Source organism: Rhinopithecus bieti, unplaced genomic scaffold (assembly GCF_001698545.2).
Source record: "Rhinopithecus bieti isolate Rb0 unplaced genomic scaffold, ASM169854v2 scaffold_2436, whole genome shotgun sequence".
NCBI classification, from domain to species: Eukaryota; Metazoa; Chordata; class Mammalia; order Primates; family Cercopithecidae; genus Rhinopithecus; species Rhinopithecus bieti.
The window spans coordinates 104937-130063 of NW_016803676.1; the positions used below are offsets into that span (position 1 = coordinate 104937).

At 36.3% G+C, this 25127-nt stretch overlaps 1 protein-coding gene across 2 annotated transcripts in view; it reads left to right on the forward strand.

Moving 5' to 3' along the window:
* The window catches only part of MDFIC2 (MyoD family inhibitor domain containing 2), a 120931-nt gene that overhangs the window by 54868 nt on the left and 40936 nt on the right, over nucleotides 1–25127 (forward strand). Inside the window, exon 3 of one of the 2 annotated variants that reach the window (XM_017849573.1) lies at nucleotides 22959–22997. The exons of the other annotated variant lie outside the window; for it this stretch is intronic. Within the exon in view, the coding sequence (XP_017705062.1) occupies nucleotides 22959–22997 (39 nt within the window). The remainder of the gene's footprint in view (nucleotides 1–22958; nucleotides 22998–25127) is intronic. 2 annotated transcript variants of the gene reach the window in all.

A 25127-nucleotide genomic window follows, 5' to 3' on the forward strand; every position in this document is an offset into this window, starting at 1 on the left:
AAGTTCTGCAAATATTATGAACTTGAGAAAATCACTTCTCTTCCCTGGAATCAGTTTCTTCATCAGCTAGAAGTATATTGTTCCTCATCTCAGCAGGAAAAGATGATACATTCTCTAACTGGAGGAGTGATTATAAAGGGACTGCTTTCAAAAGGGTGGGCAGATGTCTGGGAACCCACCAAGAGGGACAATAGTACCTTGGAGCTAGCAATAATTGAGAAGAGAGTTCATTACCATTCCTAAATCTGAAAGTGAAAGGGATGAGCTATAGGTATCCCAGGTGCTGAATCTGGAGAGAACAGCTGTATAAAGTGGGCAGTCTGACAGAAGTTGTAACCTTTCATGGAATGATGCAGCCACCAGGGAACCTGAAAGGAAAGATTAATAAATAAATAAAATACGCAGACCTTCCCTTCCTACCATCCTCTGATCTCATGATAGGGACTCCTAGCCCTTCACTTAACACAATCAGAAGATGATAGGGAATGGGGCTGTTATGCGTTGAACTGAGGAGACGTAAAAAATATGTTGAGGTACTAACCCCCATTACCTCATAATGAGACTTTATTTGGAAATAGGATTGTTGCCGATGTAATTAGCTAACTTAAGATAAAGTCATACTGGAGTAGGGTGGGCCCCTAAATCCAATATGACTGGCATCCTTATAAGAAGTGGTGATGGGAAGACACAGACACACACAGGGGAAATGCCATATGATGACAAAGGCAGAGATTAGAGTTAGGCAGCTGCAAACTAAGGAATGCCTGTGATTGCTGGCAAACCACTAGAAATTAGGAAGAGGCCAGGATGGATATTCCTCTAGGTTTCAGAGGGAACATGGTTCTGCCAACACCTTGATTTCAGACTCTAGCCTTCAGAACTGTAAACCAATTGATACGATTGGGTTTTGTGTCCCCCCCGCCGACCCAAATATCATCGTGAATTGTAACCTGTAATTCCCGTGTGTCAAGGGAGAGATCAGATGGAGATAATTAGATCATACTGTTCTCGTGATAGTGAGTGAGTTCTCATGAGATCTAATGGTTTTATAAGGGCCTCTTTCCCCTTCACGTGGCGCTTCTTCCTGCTTCCTCGTGAAGAAGGTGCCTTGCTTCCCCTCCACCTTCCACCATGATGGTAAATTTCCTGAGACCTCCCCAGCCATGCTGAACTGTGAGTCAATTAAACCTCTTTCCTTTATAAATTACCCAGTCTTGGGCAGTTTTTATACCAGTATGAAAACGGACTAATACAACAATACATTTCTGTTCTTTTATGCCACCCAGTTTGTAGCACTTTGTTACAGTAGCCATGGGAAACTAATATGGGAGCCCACTGATGAAGTCCTTACGCATCAGACGTTCAGGGTGTAGAGATAGCTAAAAGAAAGCAGAAAGTGAATTTGGAGGAGTAAATTAAAAATGTTTCGCAGAGGGATAATCCAGAAAGCCTGCATGGCTCTGATTGCTGAAACAGCCATGAATAGAGCAGACAGGCTCCCTGCCATTGAAGTGCTTGCGTGCTACTTCTAACACCTCCCAGACCTGAGTGTAAGGCTTGGTGCTTACTTTCTTTAAATGGATAAATGTCAGTTTTCTCCCAAAGTAATGTGAAATTCCAACCCTTACCTCTTTCTTATAGGTTTTTAGTATAGACTATGAATAGAATGTATTCTGGGAAATGGCTAGAGCTGAGGTTGTAACTGGAAAAGGACCACATATGAAAAGGGCCTTGTCTGCCATCCTGAGAAATTCAGAATATAAACTGAGTGCTAGCAGGAGGTACCATATAATTTTAAGTAGCAAACTGACCTGATAAGCACATCAACTGTATCTTTCTCTAGTTAGCACTAACTTCAGTACCTTTATTACATATCTTGCACCCTTCTTTATCTTTTAGCTGTTTTCAAATACATATTTAAATTTTAATGATAAAATAAGAGATTCACTGTTAAAAAATTAAAGAAATTGAAGAAAATTAAATTTAATTTAAAAAATTAAAGAAATTAAATTCAATCATACGGTCATTACCTGCTCTCAGCATTTTGTGTGCCTCGTTCTAGGGTTATATTTTTTGGCTAAATAACACTTTTTACAAGGTTCCATTTCCCTATCGTTGGTTATTTTTATAATTTTAAAGTTTTCACTATAGAAAAGATGCTTCAGTTCACATTCTTATACATAAAGTTTTGACTACATAGTTTCTTTTTACTTTCTATAAATTTCCAGTAGTGTGAGAGCTAAGTTAGAGCATATGAATATTTTAAAAGATTGTGCCAATCAGTATTCCCTATTTGCAATCGATAGAAATTCAGATCATACTAATTTTAAAAAATGAGACTCTACTAGCTCGTATGACTGGATAGTCTAGGAACGGATCTATCTTCAGTTATGGTTGAACCTAGAGGTTATAACAATGTCAGTAAATCTCTCTCTCTCTGTCTCACTCTCTGTAAATACATGCTTGTGTATTCTCAATTGAAGTTATTTGTCCAATAAATTAACTGTAAATATTCTTTCCATATATACTTGCTTTTTATTTTCTTGATGTTATTTTTCAAAGAGCAAATATTTATAGTTTTGATGAAAGCCAATTTATTAATTTTTATGGCTCATGCTTTTGGTGTCTGATCTAAGAAATTGTTGCACACCCTATGGCTCAAAGTTGCAAAGATTTTCTCCTATGTTTTATTCTAGAAGATGATAGTTTTTGCCTTTATGTTTAGATCGATGATCCATGTCAAATTAATTTTTTGTCTATGATGTGAAATGAAAGTTGGGATTCATTTAACTTTTCCTTATGAATATCCAGATGTTCTTCTAGCACCATTTGTTGAAAAGACTCTCCATTTCCCCCATTTAATTACCTTGGCATCTTTGTCAAAAATCAATTGACCATAGTTACATAGGTTTATTTCTGAACTCTTCGTTGAGTCTTATTGATGTATATGTCTATCCTTACACCAATACCATGCTGTCATGATTATTACAGCTTTATTGTAACTTTTGAAATCAAATAGTAAAATCCTTTCTGTTGTGTTCTGTTTCAAAGTGGTTAGGGCTTACTTAGATCTATTACATTCCTACAAATGCCTGCTGCTGGGATTTTTATTGGGATTGCACTCAATCCATAAGTCAATTTGCAGAGGATTGTCATCTTAACAGTATTGAGTCTTCCAATGCATGAATAAAGTATGTATCTCCATTAATTTAGGTAGTCTTTAACTTCTCTAAGCAATGTTTCATAGCTTTTAGTGTTCAGGGCTCATATATAATTCCTTAAATCTCTTCCCAGTATTTCATGGGTTTTGATGGCATTGCAAATGGTATCTTCTTCTAATTAATTTTCCTATTCTCTATCCCTCTCCCTCCCTTCCTTCCTTCTTCCCTTCTTTCCCTTCCTCCCTTCCTCTCTTTCTCTATCTTATAGCTCTGCTCATTTATGATTCTTCTTTGCTTCTTGGCCACATTTTCTCCTGCCATGAACAGGTTATCTGCAAAAGAAATGATGGCTACTGACATTCCTAAACCTAATCCCTTAAAACCCATGATCCAAAAAGGGAAGATTCTTCCCCAATATCTCCATTACCAAATTACCAAAGAAGTCTATTCTTGAACTTCTTTGAATGGCCAGATGTGCCAGGTTTTAAGGAATATGGAAGAGTTTGCCAAAGAAACCTGTCCCAAGTACTAGGAAGACCAAATGGATAGTTCACAAAATTTCCTACGATAATCATGACATGTATTATCCAATCATTTTCTAGAAAAGTAGCGCTGGTTTTAAACAGTGTATAAATATCCTTTCTCATTTTTTATAGTCTATGCTCTAATACTGCTTTTCGCCATCAGATCTCTGAATTATTATGATATTCTCTCCACCACTGGTCTTGCCCTCCTCTCCTTCACTCAGCCCATAGTCTGACTTTTCCTTGTGCTTCAAGGGGTGGAGCAATTTTAGTCCATTTCCCAGGGAACTGAGAACATGTGCTGAAATCCCAAGCATCCATCTACAGAAATTTATTTAAGCTTCTAGTTGCAGACATAGGTGAAACAGCCCATCTACTTTGAATTCCAGTATTAGTATGTTACATATGTTTAGAGAACTCTTAACTTGGAAGTAAATGATTAATAGGGGACTTTCTGACAGTTAGAATGACCTAGAAGACCAATAATGCCATCTGACCCTTTCCATTGCTTCCCCATACTTCTAGAAAAGAAGGGACACATCTCACGGCCCAAGGATTTCCTTCCCCATTCTTTACTTTACTTTCCCATTATTTACTTTACTGATGGAGTAGAAAGTGGCATAGCATAGGTTTTCCAATATTGTATTAATTTCTTTAAAGTCACTAGGGTTTCAATACATAGCACTTAAGAAGAACTAAATGAACTAAATGAGGTCCTGAGATCCTCAAAGAGTTAATATACTTCCTTAAATTAGAATTGAGAGCATAAGCTTTTATTAATTGCAGTTAACAGTCAGCATGACATTTTAAAGGAAACTTAGAGATTAGTTTGTACCATAGATCATCATAGGGAAGATTGCTAAAAAGGCCAAACTATGTCTTTCACATAACAAGTATATTTCTCTCTGTCTGACTCAGAAAATCCATAACAAAGGTGTCATCTTGATTCCCAGAAAGTGGCTTCATTTTATTAGCAACAAAACTTTACAACTAAAGTTTTAATGTTTCCATCTGAATAAAAAGAATCCATCTTAAAGAGTCATTCGTAACCATGGGGAAACCAATAGATAAAAATCATTTGACCTCTTTGGTTCTTGCTCCATTACGTAAAACCCTGAATTTCTAAGTATATTGTTACTATGTGTACCAAAAAAAAAGTAATTTGGGATGGTATTATTACACCTATAAATTGGTTCAATGCTAGCAGAGAAAGAAAAGAGGGTAGATCCTGATTTTCAATTATGTATTGTAAAAATTTTTACCAATTCTCCGTGTAATTAGAAGTTTTTTCCTGTAAAATGCTCAGGATCCACACAACTTGCACCTAACCAAGAAGTTAAAGCATTTTCTAAAGTTATGGAGGCTTCCATCAATTGGTGTGCACTGATCATTTCCCAATTCCTAATGTTCAGAGGGCACATAAGCTGCAGTTGAAAAATAGCCTCCTGGCTGGGTGCAGGGATTCATACCTGTAATCCTCCCCTTGGGAGGCCAAGGTCAGGGGAACACTTGAGCCCAGCAGTTCAAGACCAAGCTGTGCAACATAATGAGACGCCACCTCCAAAATAAAAATAGCCAGGAAAATAAAATAGCCAGGCTTGGTGGTGCATGCCTGCTGTCGCAGCTACTCAGGAGTCTGAGACAGGAAGATCACTTGAGCCCAGGTGGTCAAGGCTACAGTGAGCTGTGCTCATACCACTGCCTGGGCAACAGAGCAAGACTCTGTCTCTAAAATAAAGAAGAAAAGAAAAATTCCTCAATCACAGAACCAATATGCTTATTCCATATCTGCTTATTATGAACCAAATGTCAAGAACAGCCAAGCCTCTTCTTTGGTCCTTTTATTTCTGCACTTTCACTGACTATAAAATTATAGTATGTATGTTTTTTCATAGAAGTTTTGTTTTAGAAAAATTTATCTGTCATTGGTCCACTAATCTATTATTCATCTTATAGTTTACTAATATTTTAATTTTTTACTTTTCTTTTTTTAGATAACATAAAACAAATTAAGTTCTTTGATACCAAAGTATCGGTATGGTTTAAGAATTTCACTAGTTCACTGTTTCATTAGTTGAACTTTCAATTGTTCCACAGGTTTTACCTGCGTTTCTCTCTTTCTCAAGCTGATTTTCCACTCATTTCAAAAAGTATTGTTGTAAAATTATAAGGAACAATCTAAATGTCCATCATTCTATTACTGATCAAACACATTAATGCATATTCATAATAGGAATATTAGGAAAACATTAAGAAGGAATATTACAGTGGGAAAAGGAAATACAATGACAATTTTCTATAATATGCTCTCATTTTTTAAAAATAAAAATAAGGAATGCATAAAGACATGTATGCATAAATCTTGTATAGAAGAATGCACAAGAAATGACCAACGGTTTAGTTACTTTGGAGAGGCAATAGAAGAATATCTCTATTGAGTAGAGTGCATCATGACAGGACTTCTACTTTTCATTTTATAATCTTAAGAAAAAGATTATCTTTATCTACCACTGTGATAAACTTAAATAGTAAACTTCTCAGTAATCCCTGATTTTGTAGTGGAAAATTGTTTTCCACTTTCGGTTTGCTAAGTATGACAACCTCTGCCACCTCACCACTAGGAAAAATAGATTTGTATTTATTGTTCCGAAAGCTCTCTAAGTGAAAACTAATTTTACCCAACGTTTAGTGGAAGGAAAGCCCAAAAGAAGGTCTAGTTTTGCTTTTATGCCCTTTGTTTCTAAGATGGATTATGTTATTTCAGTTCATGCTCACATCTGTTTATAATAATGTACAACTTGTACAAAACAAAATAATAATTGAGAATAATTGCACGGATTGAATAAAAATAAGCAATTTTAGAATGTTTGGGGTTGAGCTTTTTTGAAAAAAGATTCCCTTAAGTAGTCTTGAAATATGACTTTAATTTATCCATTAAATTTAACAGAATTCAAATACAGACTTCACAGCTGTTAAAATCATGCAATTGACACTAATGTTTTATCATTACTAGTTAGCATACAATTTTTTTTTGTAATTGGAACCGGGTTTTGTTATGTACAATTACCAAAAAATTTTAATGCTCTGAAAAGAATATTAAAAATATAAATATGCCTACTAAATAACGGTTATCTGAATCAAACTACAGATTCATAATTAATCTTATCTCTGCATTTGTTAACCCTTTTTTTGAATCTCCTGAGCTACCTATATTATGCCACAGTGCATAGTAGGAAAACTTCTGGACTTTGTTTTGTTTTAAAAGAGATTACACATTTTAGTATATTTAAAAATTTTTATCTCCTGGAAAAGAATTTTTTTCACTTAAGCTTATTTAATACAAGAGTTTCAAACCTCTCTAAATGGCTTATGGCATAGTCTTATTGAGTATTTATGTTCAGATTTCAAGATCTAGATAAAATATTTTATTTTTTTATTTTTATTTTTACTTTTTTTAGAGTAAGGGTTTTGCGCTGTAGCCCAGACTGCAGTACAGTGGTGCTATCATAGCTCACTGCAGCATTGAACTCCTGGGCTCAAGCCATCCTCCTCTCTTAGCCTCCTGACTAGCTAGGACTACAGGGGTGCATCACCATACCTGGCTAATTATTTTGTATTTTGTAAGTGAGGTCTTGCTATGTTGCTCAGGCTTCCTATCTTGGCCTCCCAAAGTGCTGGGATGACAGGCATGAGCCACTATGGCCAGTTGGATGAAACATTTCCAATGTGGAAATAAAGTGCCCCACCTAAAGCATCCAAGGCTCTGGTATTCTACAACTCTTCATCCACTTTCTCCTTTATCCACTCAGCCCATTCCACATTTATCCCCCACCTTGGACTCCATGCACACCCCTGCCTCTGTATCCTTGTACTTGCCATTCCCCATAAATAAAATGGTCTTCCCTATCCACATGGCTCCCTCTATTGCTTCTCTCAGGACTTTACTAGAAGGCACCTTCTCAGTAAGGACTGACCCTACCATATTTTCCAAAATGTTACATCTCATTCACCTGCTGCATGTTTTTCTGTTTAGCACTTATCACAATCCAAAATACTTTTTATTTTAGGTATTAGTTTCTTTTTTATTTTTTTTCCCTTTGAGACGAAGTCTCGCTGTTGTCCCCCAGGCTGGAGTGCAATGGTATGATCTCGGCTCACTGCAACCTCCACCTCCCAGGTTCAAGAGATTCTCTTGCCTCAGCCTCCCTAGTAGCTGGAATTATAGGCGCCTGCCATCATGCCTGGCTAATTTTTGTCTTTTTAGTAGAGACGGGGGTTTCACTATGTTGGCCATGCTGGCTCGAACTCCTGATCTCAGGTGATCCGCCCGCCTCGGCCTCCCAAAGTGCTGGGATGACAGGCGTGAGCCACCGTGCCTGGCCTCCTTTTTGATTTTTTTAAATGATTTAGTTTGTTTTGTTCACTGCTGTATCCACAGAACCAGTTCCTGACATGTAGAGGCATTCAAATTAAAAATAAATAAATAAATAAATAAATATAGGGCAATACAGTGCCTGAATGACAGAAGTAGTTGGAACCAAATAGTTATCTCCTATAAACGGGGCACATCTTCTCCAGGTTACCATGGATTTCTCATTCCTGTTATCGGGCCCACTTTATTCATTTGTATTGTCTGCCTAGCCTCACTTAGCTTTTGAAATTGTAACCCTTGAATCACGTTTTTAACTTATTATTCTCTCTGACCCATCTTAATTGAACCCACTTGACTCAATACTCCATCGACAGTTATTATCACAATAGTTTATGTACTCAGTTAAGACCCACTCCCCAACACCCAATTGTCTAAAAAAGTCATACATTGAAGCAAATGGGGTGACACCTATGAAAGGCTTATGGGACAAAGATATGCCACACCATACACCAATGGAAAAATCACAGCATACAATACATATACTTCAAGCCTAAGTCACATATTGGATAAGAATTTCACTGAAACTATGGGTTTGCAGAATTCCCCCATTTTGTTCAATTTTGCCAACTCACAGGTTCGGGGCATTGATCAATTACACATGACTCATAACTTTATTAAAAATTTTCAGGTCTATATGAGCTGAATTCAAGCTGTAGCTTCAGAGTTAGCATAGAACCTGAAGACTTAATAATAACACAGGAGAAACTCTTTTTGCCTCCTCATATATGCAGAATTGAAGGCACTTGTTTTGCCTTCGATTTTAGTTCCTTAACACGTGTTTTGAAGACACTTGTTAAGGAAGTAAAATTGGCACACTATCAGTTAGATATTGCCATAATTACAGTGTAATAAGACATCTCAAATTTCAATGGCAAATAACAACAAGCATTTATTCCTTGCTTACTTATCTGTGAGTCAGCTGCAGTTTGGCTAATCTGAATAAGGTGCAGTAGGGTTTGGCTCAAAGCTGCAGGTGTGCCTAGGTCTGTTCTACATGTTCCTCATCTTCCTTAGACCAGCAACTACTTAGGCATGGTATCAGGCTGGTGCAAAAGTAATTGCCGCTTTGCCATTACTTTTAATGGCAAAATTCGAAATTACTTTTGCACCAACCTAATACTCTCGATGCAAAAGCAGAACCTAAATTTGCAGGTATATTGCTGTCATAATATCCTTTATGTTGGTCAAGTCAAGCCACTAAGCCCTCCAGAAAGGAGCAGGAATGTACACTCCGCCATCATGAGGCCAGAGCAAGGCTATATCTATAAAATACTATTTAGGGAAATGAAAAAGTTTAGACCAATAAATTGATCTAATATATACCCACTATTATGCAAGTAGACAGATACCTGATATATCTGTAATCTTAAATCTTGGGATGCATAGTCAGGGAAAAAAATCAGATAGTCCTCTTACTATGGCATAGGTGAACAATGAACATAGAAAATGAAGACTGAAGACTGCAGCAAATCACTTTACCTTCTGGACATTGAGTTCTAAGAACGCAGATGTTAGAACCGAAACTCTACAAAGCATTGGCATCTCAAAATTCTGAGACAGTAATAACCACAGAACATGAGGAGTAGCTTTGTCTCCAAAGATGTGGGCAGAAACCACCTTTTTGCAATTTCTCTAATGGAATTACAATTAACCACAGGCCTGTTGTGGAATAAGGCTCCACTGGGTATTACGAGTTTGACTTAATGAATACGATTCAACAGTGTACAGCATATTCTCTGAGTCTCTCTGGAAAGGCGTTTAAATGGTGATTTCACAAAATATTACTTTTAATCAAATCACATTGGGATGTCATTATTTAATAGTTTATCGTTCTCTAAATAGATTAAATTTTATTGGAGACCATTTTTTTCAGCCAAATGTACTATATATTTTTGATGAAGCCTCCTTATTATTTGACAATCTGCCCATTCAACCTGGCTTCCCCTGAAAAGAACTGTGTGCTGAAGAAGAAATGCATATGTTTATGTCTATAAATCCAAAGAGAACACAATATTTTTTTAGTCCCAAATTGCAAGATGCTTCCAGGACAAACAAAAGAATTGCCAGTGGAAACTCTGGATATTAGTATTTGAAGTGTTCTAGGGAAGCTGGAAATTTTATGAAATAAAACATAGTGTAATTTGAAATTACACACATTCGCTGAACAAACCTTTGCCAAACTGGCTGCTCAGAGACTATTTTCCACCCAAATAGTTTAATGGTTTTTCTTTTAAGTATTAGTTGAAAATATTTACCTACAAGCTCAAAGAAATGTCCTGGAGTTGATTTAAATCTAGTTGGAAATCATTCTGAGGTTTTGTGTGTGTGTGTGTATGTGTGTGATTCATTATAAAGAAAAATATAGAATATTGTCAATAACAATAAAAACACAGGGCATGACTTCTCAATTACCTAAAAAAATGTCACTGGCAACAGTAAAATTACAAGTTACAACTTATGTCCTAAGAAAGTAGAATTAATCAATGGAACAAGAGAGATTTGGTGCTTCAGCAGCACAAGATGAGAAGAATTAATAGGCCCAACTCAAGAAGTTGTGAGAAAGTGTTAAAAACTCCAAATCCTTCAAAATATTTATTGAACAGAGAACAATATCTAGCAACAGGCTGAAAAATAAATCCCCTGGCTTAAACAACTAAAGAGAAGAATGGATGTAAAATTTGCACAACCTGACCACACGCTTTATTTTAAAAGAATAACTTAATAAACAACTCAAAGCCAGAACTTCTCTCTGGATTTTACACCAAAAATAGCTCAATACCAGCTAGGCTAGTGGATCTAATTATGTGCTATAACAGAGGCCACTTGGAGTACTGTTCCTTTTTTGCCAGAAAATTCCCTTGCCCCCTCAAGAATTTTTTTTATTAATGTTAGCAATAAAGGAATTTCAGTACTTTATTTTATGACCACTGGCATCGGTGATTACAATTTGAAATAACTACCGTATCTTAGCAACTCTAATCTTAACAAAATAAATGCAGCAAGGAGCAAACAGGCTTCGCGCCATACTAATGTCTCATCAACATCTAAAAAAGGGGAAGGGGGGAAATAAATGAAGGATGACTCTCACTGTGCTGGTACTGTGGAATTGGCAGCTCTCCCGTGACCAAAACATTACATTTCTTTCCATTTTCACAGTAGGGGCACCTGCAATGATATATTTTAAGAAAAAAAAAATTTTACTTAGACCTAAAGGGGCAGGCATAAAAGAGAGAGGGGAAAGAATGATTAATCAGAAGAGAAAGATGTGAGGAAAAAATTAAAATTATATCGTGCTTATTTTTTTTTTCTTATGATGCGGAGATCACAGCAATGGTAGCGTCTGTTAGTTGTCTCCTAAACTGCATTCCAATCAATACTCACATTTGCACAATATGATAGTTCCCCCCCGAGACACTATAGCCTGAGGTAGCTCCAAATTCAAATTATAACTACCATCAGAAAGAAGGCACTACATAAATTGTGAATAAATGAATGAATCCAGTTCTGTCCCTTCAAACTAGTTAGTAAATATTAAGGACACAAAGCTCTTGATTCACTTCATACTTCTAGATCAATCACTTAAAAGTGTTCCTAATGTAGAACTTGGTCCAAGTGTACATCCACATCTATCTGAAGTCAACCTCAGGAAGCATACCTTAAAGAAAAGATCGGGGACTTTGTGGTTAGAAGGACTTGAGTAGGGACCTCCACTCCATCATTTCCTAGCACTATGAACTTACGATACTACATTTAATATCTCTGAGCTTCTGGTTTTTCTTTAGCCGAATGGGATATAACTCCCTAGGAAATAAAACGACAGTGAAGTTGACAATTGGAACAGTCTTAAAGCTTCTTAGCCCATTTCCTGGTAAGTAAATTTACCATCCAGTGAGTCCTTTCAATTGATTTCCTTTCAGTTGAGTCATGTAGGCCACCATTGGCAAACATATCACACATGGTAGCCTACTCAATACTATCTTGTTTTATACTAACCAGGTTAAACACCACTTTTCAATATGTTGAGCTGCTGAGTTCTTTTGTTCATTAACTCTTGAATCTGGTTATCCTGTCCATTTCCAACAGCAAGTGAAAATCTTGTTTAAGCTTTAATTAACTCTTGTCTTTACTATTGATTGTAATAGCCTAAATATTGCTCTTCCAATCCAGTCTTGTCCCTTCCAATCTGCTGCCAGCATTCTCTTTCTAAATTTGACTATGTATTTTCCCTGTTTTAAATTCTCCTTTGTTTAATGTATGAGCCTCCAAGTTCTGAGCTATGCCTACTTTTAAAGTTCCATTTCCTGGCATTCTTTCTACCCTGAACCCTTCACTCCAGTTCAAACCAGTGTGCTTCTAATTCTGCTTCATAACCTAACACTTTTTGGCAATTTTGCTCTCAACATTGCATGCTTTTCAAACTTTTTTACTCCATTTATAAACTCCTTCAGAACTGGAACATTATTTCTCCAGTGAAGACATTCTTGCAATCTATTTAGAAGGTTGATAATATTCTACATAGGATCATATCTATACAATATACTATGTCTTTACAGCACATAATTACCATGCTTTACAATTATTTACTTGCTCGCGTGTCTCTCCCATTAGACTGTGAGTCAGAGACTTCAGAACAGAGAATAATATGGTTCATTATTCTCATTGTCTAGCACAGTGTCTGAATTTAATACATACTCGATAAATGTTAGCATATCTCCTTTACCACTCTCCTTCCTATCCTTCAAATAATACAAAGATAGATTGAATTGACCTGTTTAGACTTTTATTTTGATCATTGTAGCATCAAATTATACTTTATTTGTTAATAAAATGATTGATCTCATCTAAAAGAATACACATCTCTTTACTACAGAAAACAGAAACTTAGAAAAAATAACTTATAATATTATTTTAGTGCTTCATGAATATTTTTATATCTATTTTATTTTTTGATGACCATAACCCTATTTTGTGTGTTTGAAACCTTGAATCTTCCTTTAGGTTCTCTCTCACTCTCTTTTTTACCTTGGTCCCACTTGCTTTATATTGCATTGGCAAATGCTCATAGCATGTATACAGTAGAAACAAAACCAACAATAATGATGATTGGGATAAAATAGTTACCTTTTCTATTAGAGTCATAAATTCTGAAGATTAAAAGAGATATAATGTTATATGTTAAAATTCTAATAGAATTGAGTTGTGACATTGATATGTGATTTAAAATTGGTATAATATAGAAAATTCCTGTATGTTTAAACTCCTCTAGAAAATTTTCAACTAATTCATATAATAGATAATATATATTATATGATAAAGAATACATATGAAGTGCTCAAGAGCACAGTTAACTTTCTATAATACAGCTTTCCTCGTGGGCTTTGAAAAAATTATTCACTAACTCTCTCCATCTCCAGAAGACTCATCATCAGCCATTCAGAACTCCTCTGTTTTCATCCTTGTAAGAAATACTGCCAGAGAAACACTGCCTATAACTTACTGATAGGAGGGTGTCAAATTTCACCCTGCATATCCTGAAGAATATCTCAAAATAGAAATAAAACCAAAGAGGAAAAACTACCATTATGTCTGAAAAAAGAGGGAAGTCATCCAAAGTTAGAAAAAAGAAGAAAAATCAATCCAATGGCCAAGAATAAATTCATTCAAACAACATACCATGTGCTTGGTACTATGATTGGCATTCAGGAAAATAAACTAAAGAAAGAAAAGTAACTATCCTTCATGGTAGTCATGGAAACAGATAGGCGACCACTCACTGATTATTATGATATGCCCTGAGCCTTGTATTGTTCATGAATATTCCATCCAGAACCTATAATTATGGATTATTGAAAAAAGAGTCACGTCTAAATATAATATTATTTCTATTCTGTGAAGAAGAAAACGTATTTACAAATATTTAAGATGGTAGGGTTATTTTAAGGGTGACAAAAAATAAAGTTCTATTGGTTTTTTTTCCCTCTAAAAATGTTTTTTATCCCAATGATAGTCTACTTTGTAAAGAATACACAAAGCCTTCCTTTCATAGTTTGGATTGCCAGATTAAATACAGAGTGCCCACAATTTTTTTAGTATTGTGTCCCACATATTGCTATATAAATGTAGGTTGTTGTCAACAACCCCTTAAATATGTTTCAGTTATCAAGATTGTTCCTCGTATTTCAATGGAACATCCTTATACTATCAACTGATTCGTTATTTAACTGAACTTCAAATTAAATTGCGCATCTCGTGTTTTTATTTGACAAGTCTGATAACCCTGTGTATAGTGATGCCCATCCAATGATCACACTCCCCACTTTGAGTTCACTCTATGTTTTTTCAGTGGACCAGTGGATTGAACAATGATGAGATACCAAGCAGCATGCTTGGTCTTGTGTTTACAACAGCAATGTTGTTCAAGCATTTAGACTTAGACAGTTTCTTTCCAGCTTATGTTCAAACTGCTTCTGACATGTTGCTCAAGTAACGAAGTGTGACCTTTATCCTTTCCTCCTGGTGAACAAAACAGAAATTTTCTAAGGAGATAAAATATCAAAATTAAAATGGTGATGTACTATTCCAAGAATCTTAAGGCTGTCAATACTTTATGCTTTTAAATAGTTGCTATGGTTCACCCCAGAAGCATCTGCATATATCTGTGGGGTTTTTTTTTTTATGGTGTGTAGTGAACTTTGATATCTTTTGGGGATAAAAGAACTCTCTATCTGTCTATCTGCCTATATATATTTAACAATGCAAGTTATTATATAAATGTAGACTGTTGTCAATTTCAGTTCCCTACCATATCAAAAGAACAAAGCGGGCAGGAAGAGCAAGAGTATGATCTAATATGCCTACGCTAATAACAAAGCCAGTGTCCTAAATTGGCAATGGCAGCCCTCTTCTGCGGAGATTGTTTTTAACACCATCAGTAGACATTCAAAAGAATTGGATGGTGACAGGAAGAGCACATTTTAAATTGTCAACCTTCATGATGTCCTTTTGAAGAATAGCAATTACATAACTCAGGGAGCTTTATTTTGCATTTGAATATATACACACACACACACACACACACACACACACACAAAGCAGTGTGCAAAAATGTTATGCAAGAATCCATATTCTGAATTCTTTGTAGAAATTAAAGTTACTTATTTTTTACTATAATACCGTTTCCCTTTATTACCCAGTTACTAGTTAAGGTTGGCATCAATATTAAGTAAGTAGTACAGAATTAAAACTGCTTTCTATTTAAGTTATTAACAAATTCATTTAAAGAGGCCATCGACCATATGCTATTTCTTAATCATATTCAAATTCGAGTTTGTGATTTTCCAAGAATCATGTACTTTTTAACTCTACATAGCATTAAAACATTAAGAGTTTGTTAATAGTCTAATATTTTGTTAAAGTTTTAAGTTGTTTTCTCTTAGGCAATGAGAGAGGAAAATGCTATCCAAAAGTAATTTTATATCACCAAAATTTCATTTGGTTTTTTTCTAATTCTCATCTTCTTTTGAAATAATTTTAGAAAAAAAAAATCTTTTAAAAATGCAGACTTAACGCCAAGAGAAACGCATTGCAAGCACCCTAAATAGTTAATGTATTTTCTAAATGAATGATTTAAAATAGCTATTAAAGGAGAGGAAATGAGCTTAGGTTTCTAGTAATGACTTCTCCTCTTCAAAATGAAATCTGTAAATCCCTGATTGCAATTCCAAATCCCCTAAGGACCAGCAGTTCTGGGACCAGGGCTCACTGGCTTTATGTCTAATAGCACCAGATAAGTAGTATGATTTTTATATATATAATTTGGGGGAATATTCAGAATTTATAGTCCTGAAGACAATTTATGAATGAATTTCCTTTTTAAAGTACATTATTCTAAAAATCAACTTTTCCACCCAAATTGTAAGCAGAGCACATAGGAACGTGAGAGGCATGGATATATACATAGAGACATATGTGTATGTATTTATATATGCATGCACACACATGCACAAAATATAAGTACCATTTTATTCATAAGAGCATAATGATTCAGCCTGTGATTGTTAATAAAAATGCATTTCTAACCATCAAATTTGAGTCTATTATTCTAAGTTAATTGCATTTGCCCTAAAGAGACTTACAGCTGGCTGTCAGCCTGTTTGTGTCAGTTTCATTTTATTCATCAGTCAATCTTGTCTCTTCTTCTTTTTACATCCCATGTATTGATCAAATAGATTTGTTAGTCTACTCCACAGCTTTCACAGCATTAAAAAATTAAAAATAATCTTGATATTATCATCAGATGCATTTGATTACTTCATTCATTTACATGTTATTTTAATTGATATTTCGGTTGCAAATAGAATGCCCTTTTGACAGGCCCATAAGACTGCCATTAAATATAATAGATGTAACTCGCTCAAAGAGGCATTGAGAAAATATTAAACATGAAAAAGTCTACACTGCAGTGGTCGGCAGCGTTTCAGCTTTTCACTTGGAACAGAGAATACTCATCATGGTAAACATTAGTTCCTTACTGGAGTGCATTACAGAGTAAGGAAGCATCTTGTTAAAATTGGTCCTCAGCAATTATTAGGTGGTGAAGTGGATTAAAGAAATAATGGGCACCTTGTTCCCATTTGAGCCAAAGAAAAACAGTGGGGGAAACCGAAGAGCAGGGAGGTTAGGCTAGGAAAGTAGTTAAGGTGGAAAGTCTGTGAAGAATTAGAATCTTCCATATGTGAGTCAAGTTGCGTAGAGGGGAGATGAAAGGCATCACAGGGTGAGGAGATAATTAGCAGATCAGAAGCAAAGCAGTTAAAAGGTGACCCTTACCTCCTCTGTTACTCAGTCTAGGAAACTATAGACAATTATTACAGTATTTTCTCCAGGGATGTGTGATACAGTTCCTCCACGTGTCCTCCAAGACACAAAGCTCTCTCAGAATTGTCATTGTATTGCTTGAGTTCAGTGCTTTTTATGGAAATTCCTTTACATCATGCCAGCCTTGTCTTTCAACCTTGCTTTAGATCAGTGATCCCCAACTGAGGGTGATTTCACTCCCCAGGGGACATTAGGAATACCTGGAGACATTGGAGAAGCTGCTGCTGACATCAAGTGGGCAGAGGCCAGGGACGCTGCCACCCAACCCAGAATGCATAGCACAGCCCCCCACGACAAAGAATTCTCCAGTCCAAAATGACGATAGTGCAGAAATTAAGAAACCTTGCTTTAGATGTGTGGCTGAAATACACTTAAAGCCAAAAAACGAAAACTACATCACAGTTCAGCAGCAGCACAGTGAGTGGGATTTAAGCAGCTCTGAAAGACAGAGAGCAGTGCAGCTGCTGCACACAGAATTTCACACTGGCCTATTAAATAATACAATTCATTACCTAGACCCCAGGAACAGTTGAGCCAAATACAACCCCAATTTTAAGGAAAACAAAGAAAAATGAAAATTATTGCTTGATAGAAGACATTTCAAAGGCCTCCAAGACAAACCAGCTGAAAAATCCCCAATGAAAAGACTCAGCAAGAAAATTGTGTCACAGCCCCTAATCCTCAACAGACCTTAACAAGATGTTCATGAGCCAAACACTCTTGTCTGCAGAAGACAAAAGGCACAGGAAACAATATAGTCTAGAGAAGGATTATCGTTAAGAGGCAGGAGAAAGATAAAACAGATTCCTCAACCTTACAATTAGAACTCCTAAAAGAATAACCAGAAATGTGCTAAAAACCATGTCACAAAATGGTTATATCGTTCTGCTCTTGGGAAATTAGTATTTAGGTTAGGCCTGGGGCAATTTTTAAAGCCTTTTTTTGATGGTTGTTTTTTACCCACCTGCCTAGACACCCCTGCCACCAAACCCCTCCCTGGCACAGATGGCCAAGACATTTGCTTTTTCAAATACTCCATATTTCCACAGCCACCCACCAGACAAAAATTAGATTACCAATGCTTGTGTAAACTTTCCAAGCTCTGACACAATAAGATTCCAGGAAATGTACATGCACAGCTAAAAGCAGCATTATACATAATGCACTGTAATTCCAACAGACAAGTTGCTATCTTCGATAGATATACACATTTTTCATGCCAAACACATGAACGTCAATACATTTTTCTCAAGTTAAAATGGAAACCATTTAACAGATATAATGGGCACAATGAATTTCATTTTGCATTACTAATGCAGCAGAGAAGGAGGGAAGTTTTGGAAAGGATTGCGGTGAGGCCAAGAACAACAGGAAACAACTTAGAAGCTATCACGCTTGTCCAAGTAATTGCCCCAAAGCATGGTCATGGGACCTGTGCGCCACTGAGATTTCATATTCTCAATTATCTAGTTCCACAAAAACAAATTTTCTACAAATCGGAAAAAAAGTTTAAAACTGACAAAATCGTAGCTGTGTTTTGCAAAAGATCAAGAGGATGTCACTATGTGTTTTTCCCACCATTTCCAAAGAGATGTTATCAGAGCCAACTTGATTTTAGGGGAGATTAATTGTAGGCATATGAATGAAATGATGTGTCATATAAAAAAGATTGGAAAGATACTCCAGAAGCTCAATCCCCAGCCTCTGCTTTTACCCGTAGAAATACATATCCTCCAAGACTCCTTTTCATCCCTATTATACATGTGTCACGATAGCAGTACACATCATTGGCCCTTACCCTTATGAGGAAATTGTCTCTAGTCTTTCTGGCATCAAAGATAGTGTAGTCAGCCATTGCACACAGAAGAACTGTGTTAGTGCCACCTACTAGGATAAGACAATAAACTCTAATTGCCTAAACAAATGTTATTATACAGTTTAGAATGAAACTTTTGAGCACAGGTTATTGGAATCAGGCAAATGTTGGCTATAAGCCCATCTCTACTACTTACACACTGTGTGAGCTTGAACAAATTACTTCATCAGAGTTTCGGTTTCTCCATTTGTAAAATAGGTATAATATTTTCAACATTAATGGTTTTTAGGAAGGATTAAATGGACTCATGTGTGTAAGCCATTAGGTACCTTAGTAGCCACAATGTTTAGGAACAGCAGGACATGATTGAACACTCTGGCCCTACTTGGTTAAAGCCCTTGCTTCCACCACTTCCTGACTCTGTGAACTTGGGTCAGGTACTTGGTGTCATTAAATTTCAACTTCCTTACCTCTAAAATGAGAAAAATACTAACAACAATAGCTTTAGCAATGTTATGGGGATTCAAGTGTGATAATAGAAATAAAGGGCTTAACAATTCCTACCACATATCCCATTACATTTTAGCCCTAATAATTCTTTTCATCATATTTTCAAGTGAGATATAAACGTCTTTAGTGTTAGGCATCAAAATGACTGGTGAAAACATCTCAAAATACGAATGCATATACAAAGACAGACTTTGAAAGAAAACAATTGGAGAAGCATAGTACATTCTTCATTATGTTTATCATGAGTTCCAGCAATAATTTGCCTTTCTTTGATTTTATGTTTGCCTCTAGTATATAAAGACACACCTCTAAAGAGTGAAGTTTTAAAGTAGAAATATGGCAATATTTATGAAGATCCGTTCTAGCAATTCTTCCAAAATACCTCAACTCCCAGGAAGTGATAAATTTTTTGGCCTATATGTCATTTTTGGTACCCCATCCATGTACAGAAGTCAGTGTCACCACAGTCACGTCACAGGCTAAAAACACTGACAGCAAATTGGTTACAAGGTGTAAAAAATGATGGACACAAAAAAATGAATATCCTTGACTGTGAAAGGCCAAGATGAGCTAGTAAGCTATTAACTTGGCTCATTTATCAAATGATGAATCAACTTTTATGAGAAATATTCAGTGTTTTCAAACTGCTTATCAAGTATCCTAATTCTGTCATCTTATGGGTCTATATTATTGAAATTTTCAGAACACTGCTTAATATCTTAATTATTAAATTACAGTGATGTGCCCCAGAGTATGAAAATAACTCAAACTTGTGGCTTGTTTCTGTCTTCTCGTGCAGAATAAACTAGGGGGTTCTGAAGTGCACCATGTTTAGCCAGGTAAAAATAAACCAGATTGGTACTATAGTCCATAGTAGGAAGATAAAGAAATTAAGTACTTATAATTGATGCTACAGGAATGAAAGAATTCACACTTTCTTAGTGCTATTATTTCAGGCAGTCTGGTGTCAGAATTAAAAGCCAACCAGTGCATCTGTTTATATTGCCAAGGATTTTCACAGTAAGAAGGGCTAGGAAACACATATTTTTTAATTAGGGTCCAAATTCCAAAGAACACCAAAAAATAGTATGTCAAAATATATGTTTTATGATTTTATTGTCCAATGTCTAAACAAAGACAAAAAAACACATAGCTCACTTCTCCTTCACAAACACAAGTGGAGAGATTAAAAAGTAATTCTGTTGCTTTCGCCACAGACTTTTTTGTTGTTGTTGTTATTCTGCTTGTTTCTGGCTTAGCTACTGCTTTTTCCCCCCAAGATGAAATAATATAGGAAAAGCTGATGAAGGAAACTTCATTCACATAGAAAGTTCACCAGGATGGCTCTGTTACCAAGCCTTAAAAGTTGAATTACAAAGGTTATCTAAAATGACCATTTTATACTTTAAAATACATCTCTTATTTTAAAATTTACATTAACTCCTTGCTTATCTTGCGCTTCTAGTTAAAGAAATGTCCTGTGTAAAATCCATACTGATGTATTGAACGTTGAAGCACTCAAAACTATCATTAACCTATTTTTACTTCTCATCAGCAAAATTAGAAAATTAGATATTTTCTTCAATTTCAAAGCTTACTCCTTTGGTCAGTGAAAGAAAAAGAATACACATACACAGAAGTAATATTTTGTCCACAAGAGTAAATAGACTTCATTGTCTCATTTATTTATTCAACAAATGTTCATTGATGATCTATCTGCCAGACACTGGACTCACTATTGGGAAATACTGAGTTGAACGAGACATCACTGTATTTAGCATATAATCATAATATAGGACGATATGATCTCCTACAGGAAAAATACAGGGTGCTGGGAAAGCACTTACCAGGAGAAAAATGATGAAACAGACTTGAGAGATGATCGGCCCTCATTCCCTTTATTTGACCAAGGAGGAAACTGAGGTATAGAAAAGTTAAGCTTCAGAATCACAGAGCTCTTTAGTGAAAGTGAAACTAGAATTTATGTCTCCAAATTCAAATTTTATACTCTCTTTATAGCAATGTACTCCCTAGAAAGTGATTGCCTTTGTTTTCCTCCAAAACAATAATGATCAAACCATGAAATTCAAGACAGTTGACTAAAGTTGGAAATGTTCTCTTCGGGAACAGAGTCGATATCCAACCTAATTGCATAACATCCTGAATGGTGGAGAAGTGTTGAGAACTCAGACAGCTGGGGTCTAATCTTGCATTTCTATACCTAACAGCTAGGGTAAGACTAATCCTTGGGCAAGAATGAAACTCTGAAAATCATTTGCTTTTTTAAAACAATCTTTCAAATCAGGATAACAATATCTACAAGATACAGGTAAATTTCATGACATAGTTGAACTGAGTAGGTACTCAACACAACATACGTAAATTCCTAGCCCCACTTCTCACTACTGCAAATTGAATAGAACTGACGAAAGACCAGTTCAGCAGAAACCACATCTCAGTTTCTTTATTCCTTTCCATTCATTTTAGCATAAGATTCAGCCTCCAATTTTAAGCCATTTTTGTAGATCATTTTTGGCATACCTTCACAAAATTAAACATTTCCACTCTGTGAATATTTTGGGAGTTAGAAAGCAGAGATTAAACAATTAGATTTAGAGAATTTAATCAGCATGCGTCCTCTAAAAAGAGATGGGAAGAAAATAGAGTCAGAAGAAATATATAAAATTAATTAAACCTCCTATGCAATTCTGTGAGTCTCTTTCCATTACAGGTCATAGAAACCTAACCAGTTTAGATAAAGAGGGAATTTGTAGACTCACATATCTAGGATGTCCAGATGGAGACAAGCTTAAGGAGCAACTAAATATGGAGATCCAAACAATAGATTTGGAATTTTTCCGTGTGGCTAAAGTGCCCTGCCTTTACCTTCTTTTCTTGGGCCCCTTTTTGGGGTTTATTCTCAGATAGACTTTTTTGTTTTTTCTTTTTTGAGAGAAGTTCTCACTCTCATCCAGGCTGGAGTGCAGTGGTGTGATCATGGCTCACTGCAGCCTTCACCACCCAGGCTTAGTAGATCTCCTACATCTGCTTTCCAAGTAGTTGAGACCACAGGCATGCATCACCATACCTGGTTATTTATTTATTTATTTATTTATTTATTTATTTATTTATTTATGTAGAGATATGATTTCTACATGTTGCCAAGCTAGTCTTGAACTCCTGGGCTCAAATGATCCTCTTGCCTCGGCCTTCCCAAAATGTTGTAATTACAGGTGTGAGCCACCATGCCCAGCCTCAGATAGACTTTTTACACATTGCAGAAAAAATGGCTTGTGTCTATCCAAAGCCCAAATAGTGTTTACACCTTATATCAAAGGAGAGAACTGTTACTCCCAGTATGCTAATTTCAAGTCTCAGGGAACACCTGGATTGGTACTATGTGAGTCTCATAACCATCCTAGAACAAGCTGCTGTGGCTCGGAGATGGAGGACTCTGGCTATCATATAGTCTGCGTGAGGAGCAGGATAGGGCAAGCCAATTCCACTCAAGAGGTAAGGAATAGGTTCTTCACTGTAAAGTAGAGTTCTCTTTCCTGAAAAAGGGATCCTGGACAGGCAAAAAAAAAAAAAAAAAAAATGGATAACACTCAATTAGTTTCTTTTCCCTTCTCTTTTAGGATTATCCACACCAATTCTAAATCCTCTTGGAGATCCTGGTAAGTTCATCCTCCTTTCCTTGTGGTAGCTTCCTATAGTGACTAACAGGCACTTTCGGTGCAATATTTAAGGAAAAATACTCCGCCTTTGTCCGTGCCCACAATATGGCTGCCATGGCACCAGCATACAAATCATAACACATGCACATTATTCAAAGCTCATTGGAGTATGTTTCACCTTGGAGGTGCTTATAATCTGTGTGTGTATACATATTAGATAAGAAAAGGTTAGCAATCATTTCCTTATTTAGGCAATACACGGATTCCAAGTTTACTGTATGTAGGACACTAGGTTTAGCTCTGTGGGAGTATAAAATCCTTAGTGTCTGTCCTTGAATGATTAAGGAAGAAGAGTAAGAGGTGTAAGACATCACTTTTAGCATAACACGATGGACAGCACATGGAGTTAACATTTGAGCTGAGTTTTGGAGGATAAGTAGAAGTTTCACTGAAAGGAATAGGAAAAGAACGGCGTGCACAAAGAGGTCAAGATAGAAAAGTTTGAAGTGTGCTTTTTTATTTGGTTAAGAGATCACACATATGAGAGGGATGGGAAATAAACATAGCAAGGTAGTGTTTAAGCATTCATTAATAGAGGTCTGTCCATGCTGTGGTGTATCCACACTGGAGAATATGATGCAGTAATTCTTTAGATGAGGAAGATCTAAATGAGCACACCTTCAGGATATACTAATAACGGGGAAAAATATAGCTTCCTATTAATAAATACAGCTTGGCCCCATTTACATTAAGTAAAAATCAAATATGCAAATGTTCGTGAATGTATGCAAAAGATCTGGAAAGCTTTATCCCAAACTGATCATAGGAACCAAATAAATTTGTCAAAGAGCAGTGAGAATGGGGAAAGCTGCAGTAATGAAGTGGAGATGTTGCCTTGACATTGATACATCTGTATTGCTTAAGCTATGATTTTTCACAATAGAAACTTACCTACATGTTACTTACTTAATAAAGAAATATTTTTTACATAAATGAAAGTTTTCTGCTAGGCATGGTGACTGTTACCTGGAATCCTAACACCTTGGGAGGCTGAGGCAGGGAGGACAACTTGAGGCTAGGACTTTGAGACCAGCCTGGGCGACATACCAAGACCCCATTCCTACAAAAAATGTTTTAATTAGCCAGGCATGGTGGCATGCACCTGTGATCCCAGCTACTCAGGAGGCAGAGACAGGAGGATTGCTTGAACCCAGGAGGTCGAGACTGCAGTGAGCCATGATTGTGCCACTGCACTCCAGCCTGGGTGACAGAGCAAGACCCTGCCTCAAAAAAAAAGTTTTCTAGTAAAATAAGGGTCAATTTACAGGCCCCAGAAGGAGTGTGGACTTAAAAAAATTAATATTATAATTATTTTTGGTTGCAATGTGGAGGTTGCTAAAACATTAAGGTTTACACATTAGTAAGAAGAACGTGTTGGCCGGGCGCGGTGACTCAAGCCTGTAATCCTAGCACTTTGGGCGGCTGAGATGGGCAGATCGCGAGGTCAGAAGATCGAGACCATCCTGGCTAACATGGTGAAACCCCGTCTCTACTAAAAAAAAAAATACAAAATCTAGCCGGGCGAGGTGGCGGGCGCTTGTAGTCCCAGCTACTCAGGAGGCTGAGGCAGGAGAATGGCATGAATCCGGGAAGCGGAGCTTGCAGTGAGCTGAGATCCAGCCACAGCACTCCAGCCTGGGCAACAGAGCGAGACTCCGTCTCAAAAAAGAAAAAAAAAAAAAGAAGAAGAAGAACGTGTTGCAAGTGGGAATATTTTAAGGCTAATAAACAATAGGCAGGTAGAACTCTTTAGAGGTCATTCCAAATATATATGTATAATAAAATACATAAAATATACAATAAGTGAATACATATGAGTGAATAATACGGATTAAGGGGAGACAATCATTCTTTTTTAAGTATTGGGAGTTAAGGTCTCAAAGTAATGTCTTTGGGAAAGTTCTTTTGGGAACTGTCTAAAAGACAACACGTTTGGATCTGTAGATCACAAGGGGCCAAGTTGATTTTAGTTTGGATTTAGCAGTCATCTATGCGAAGGAGATAGTTCAAGAATGAATAAGGTCAACAGATCATTAGGGAATAAGTTAGATTAGCAAGGGAAAGAGTGAA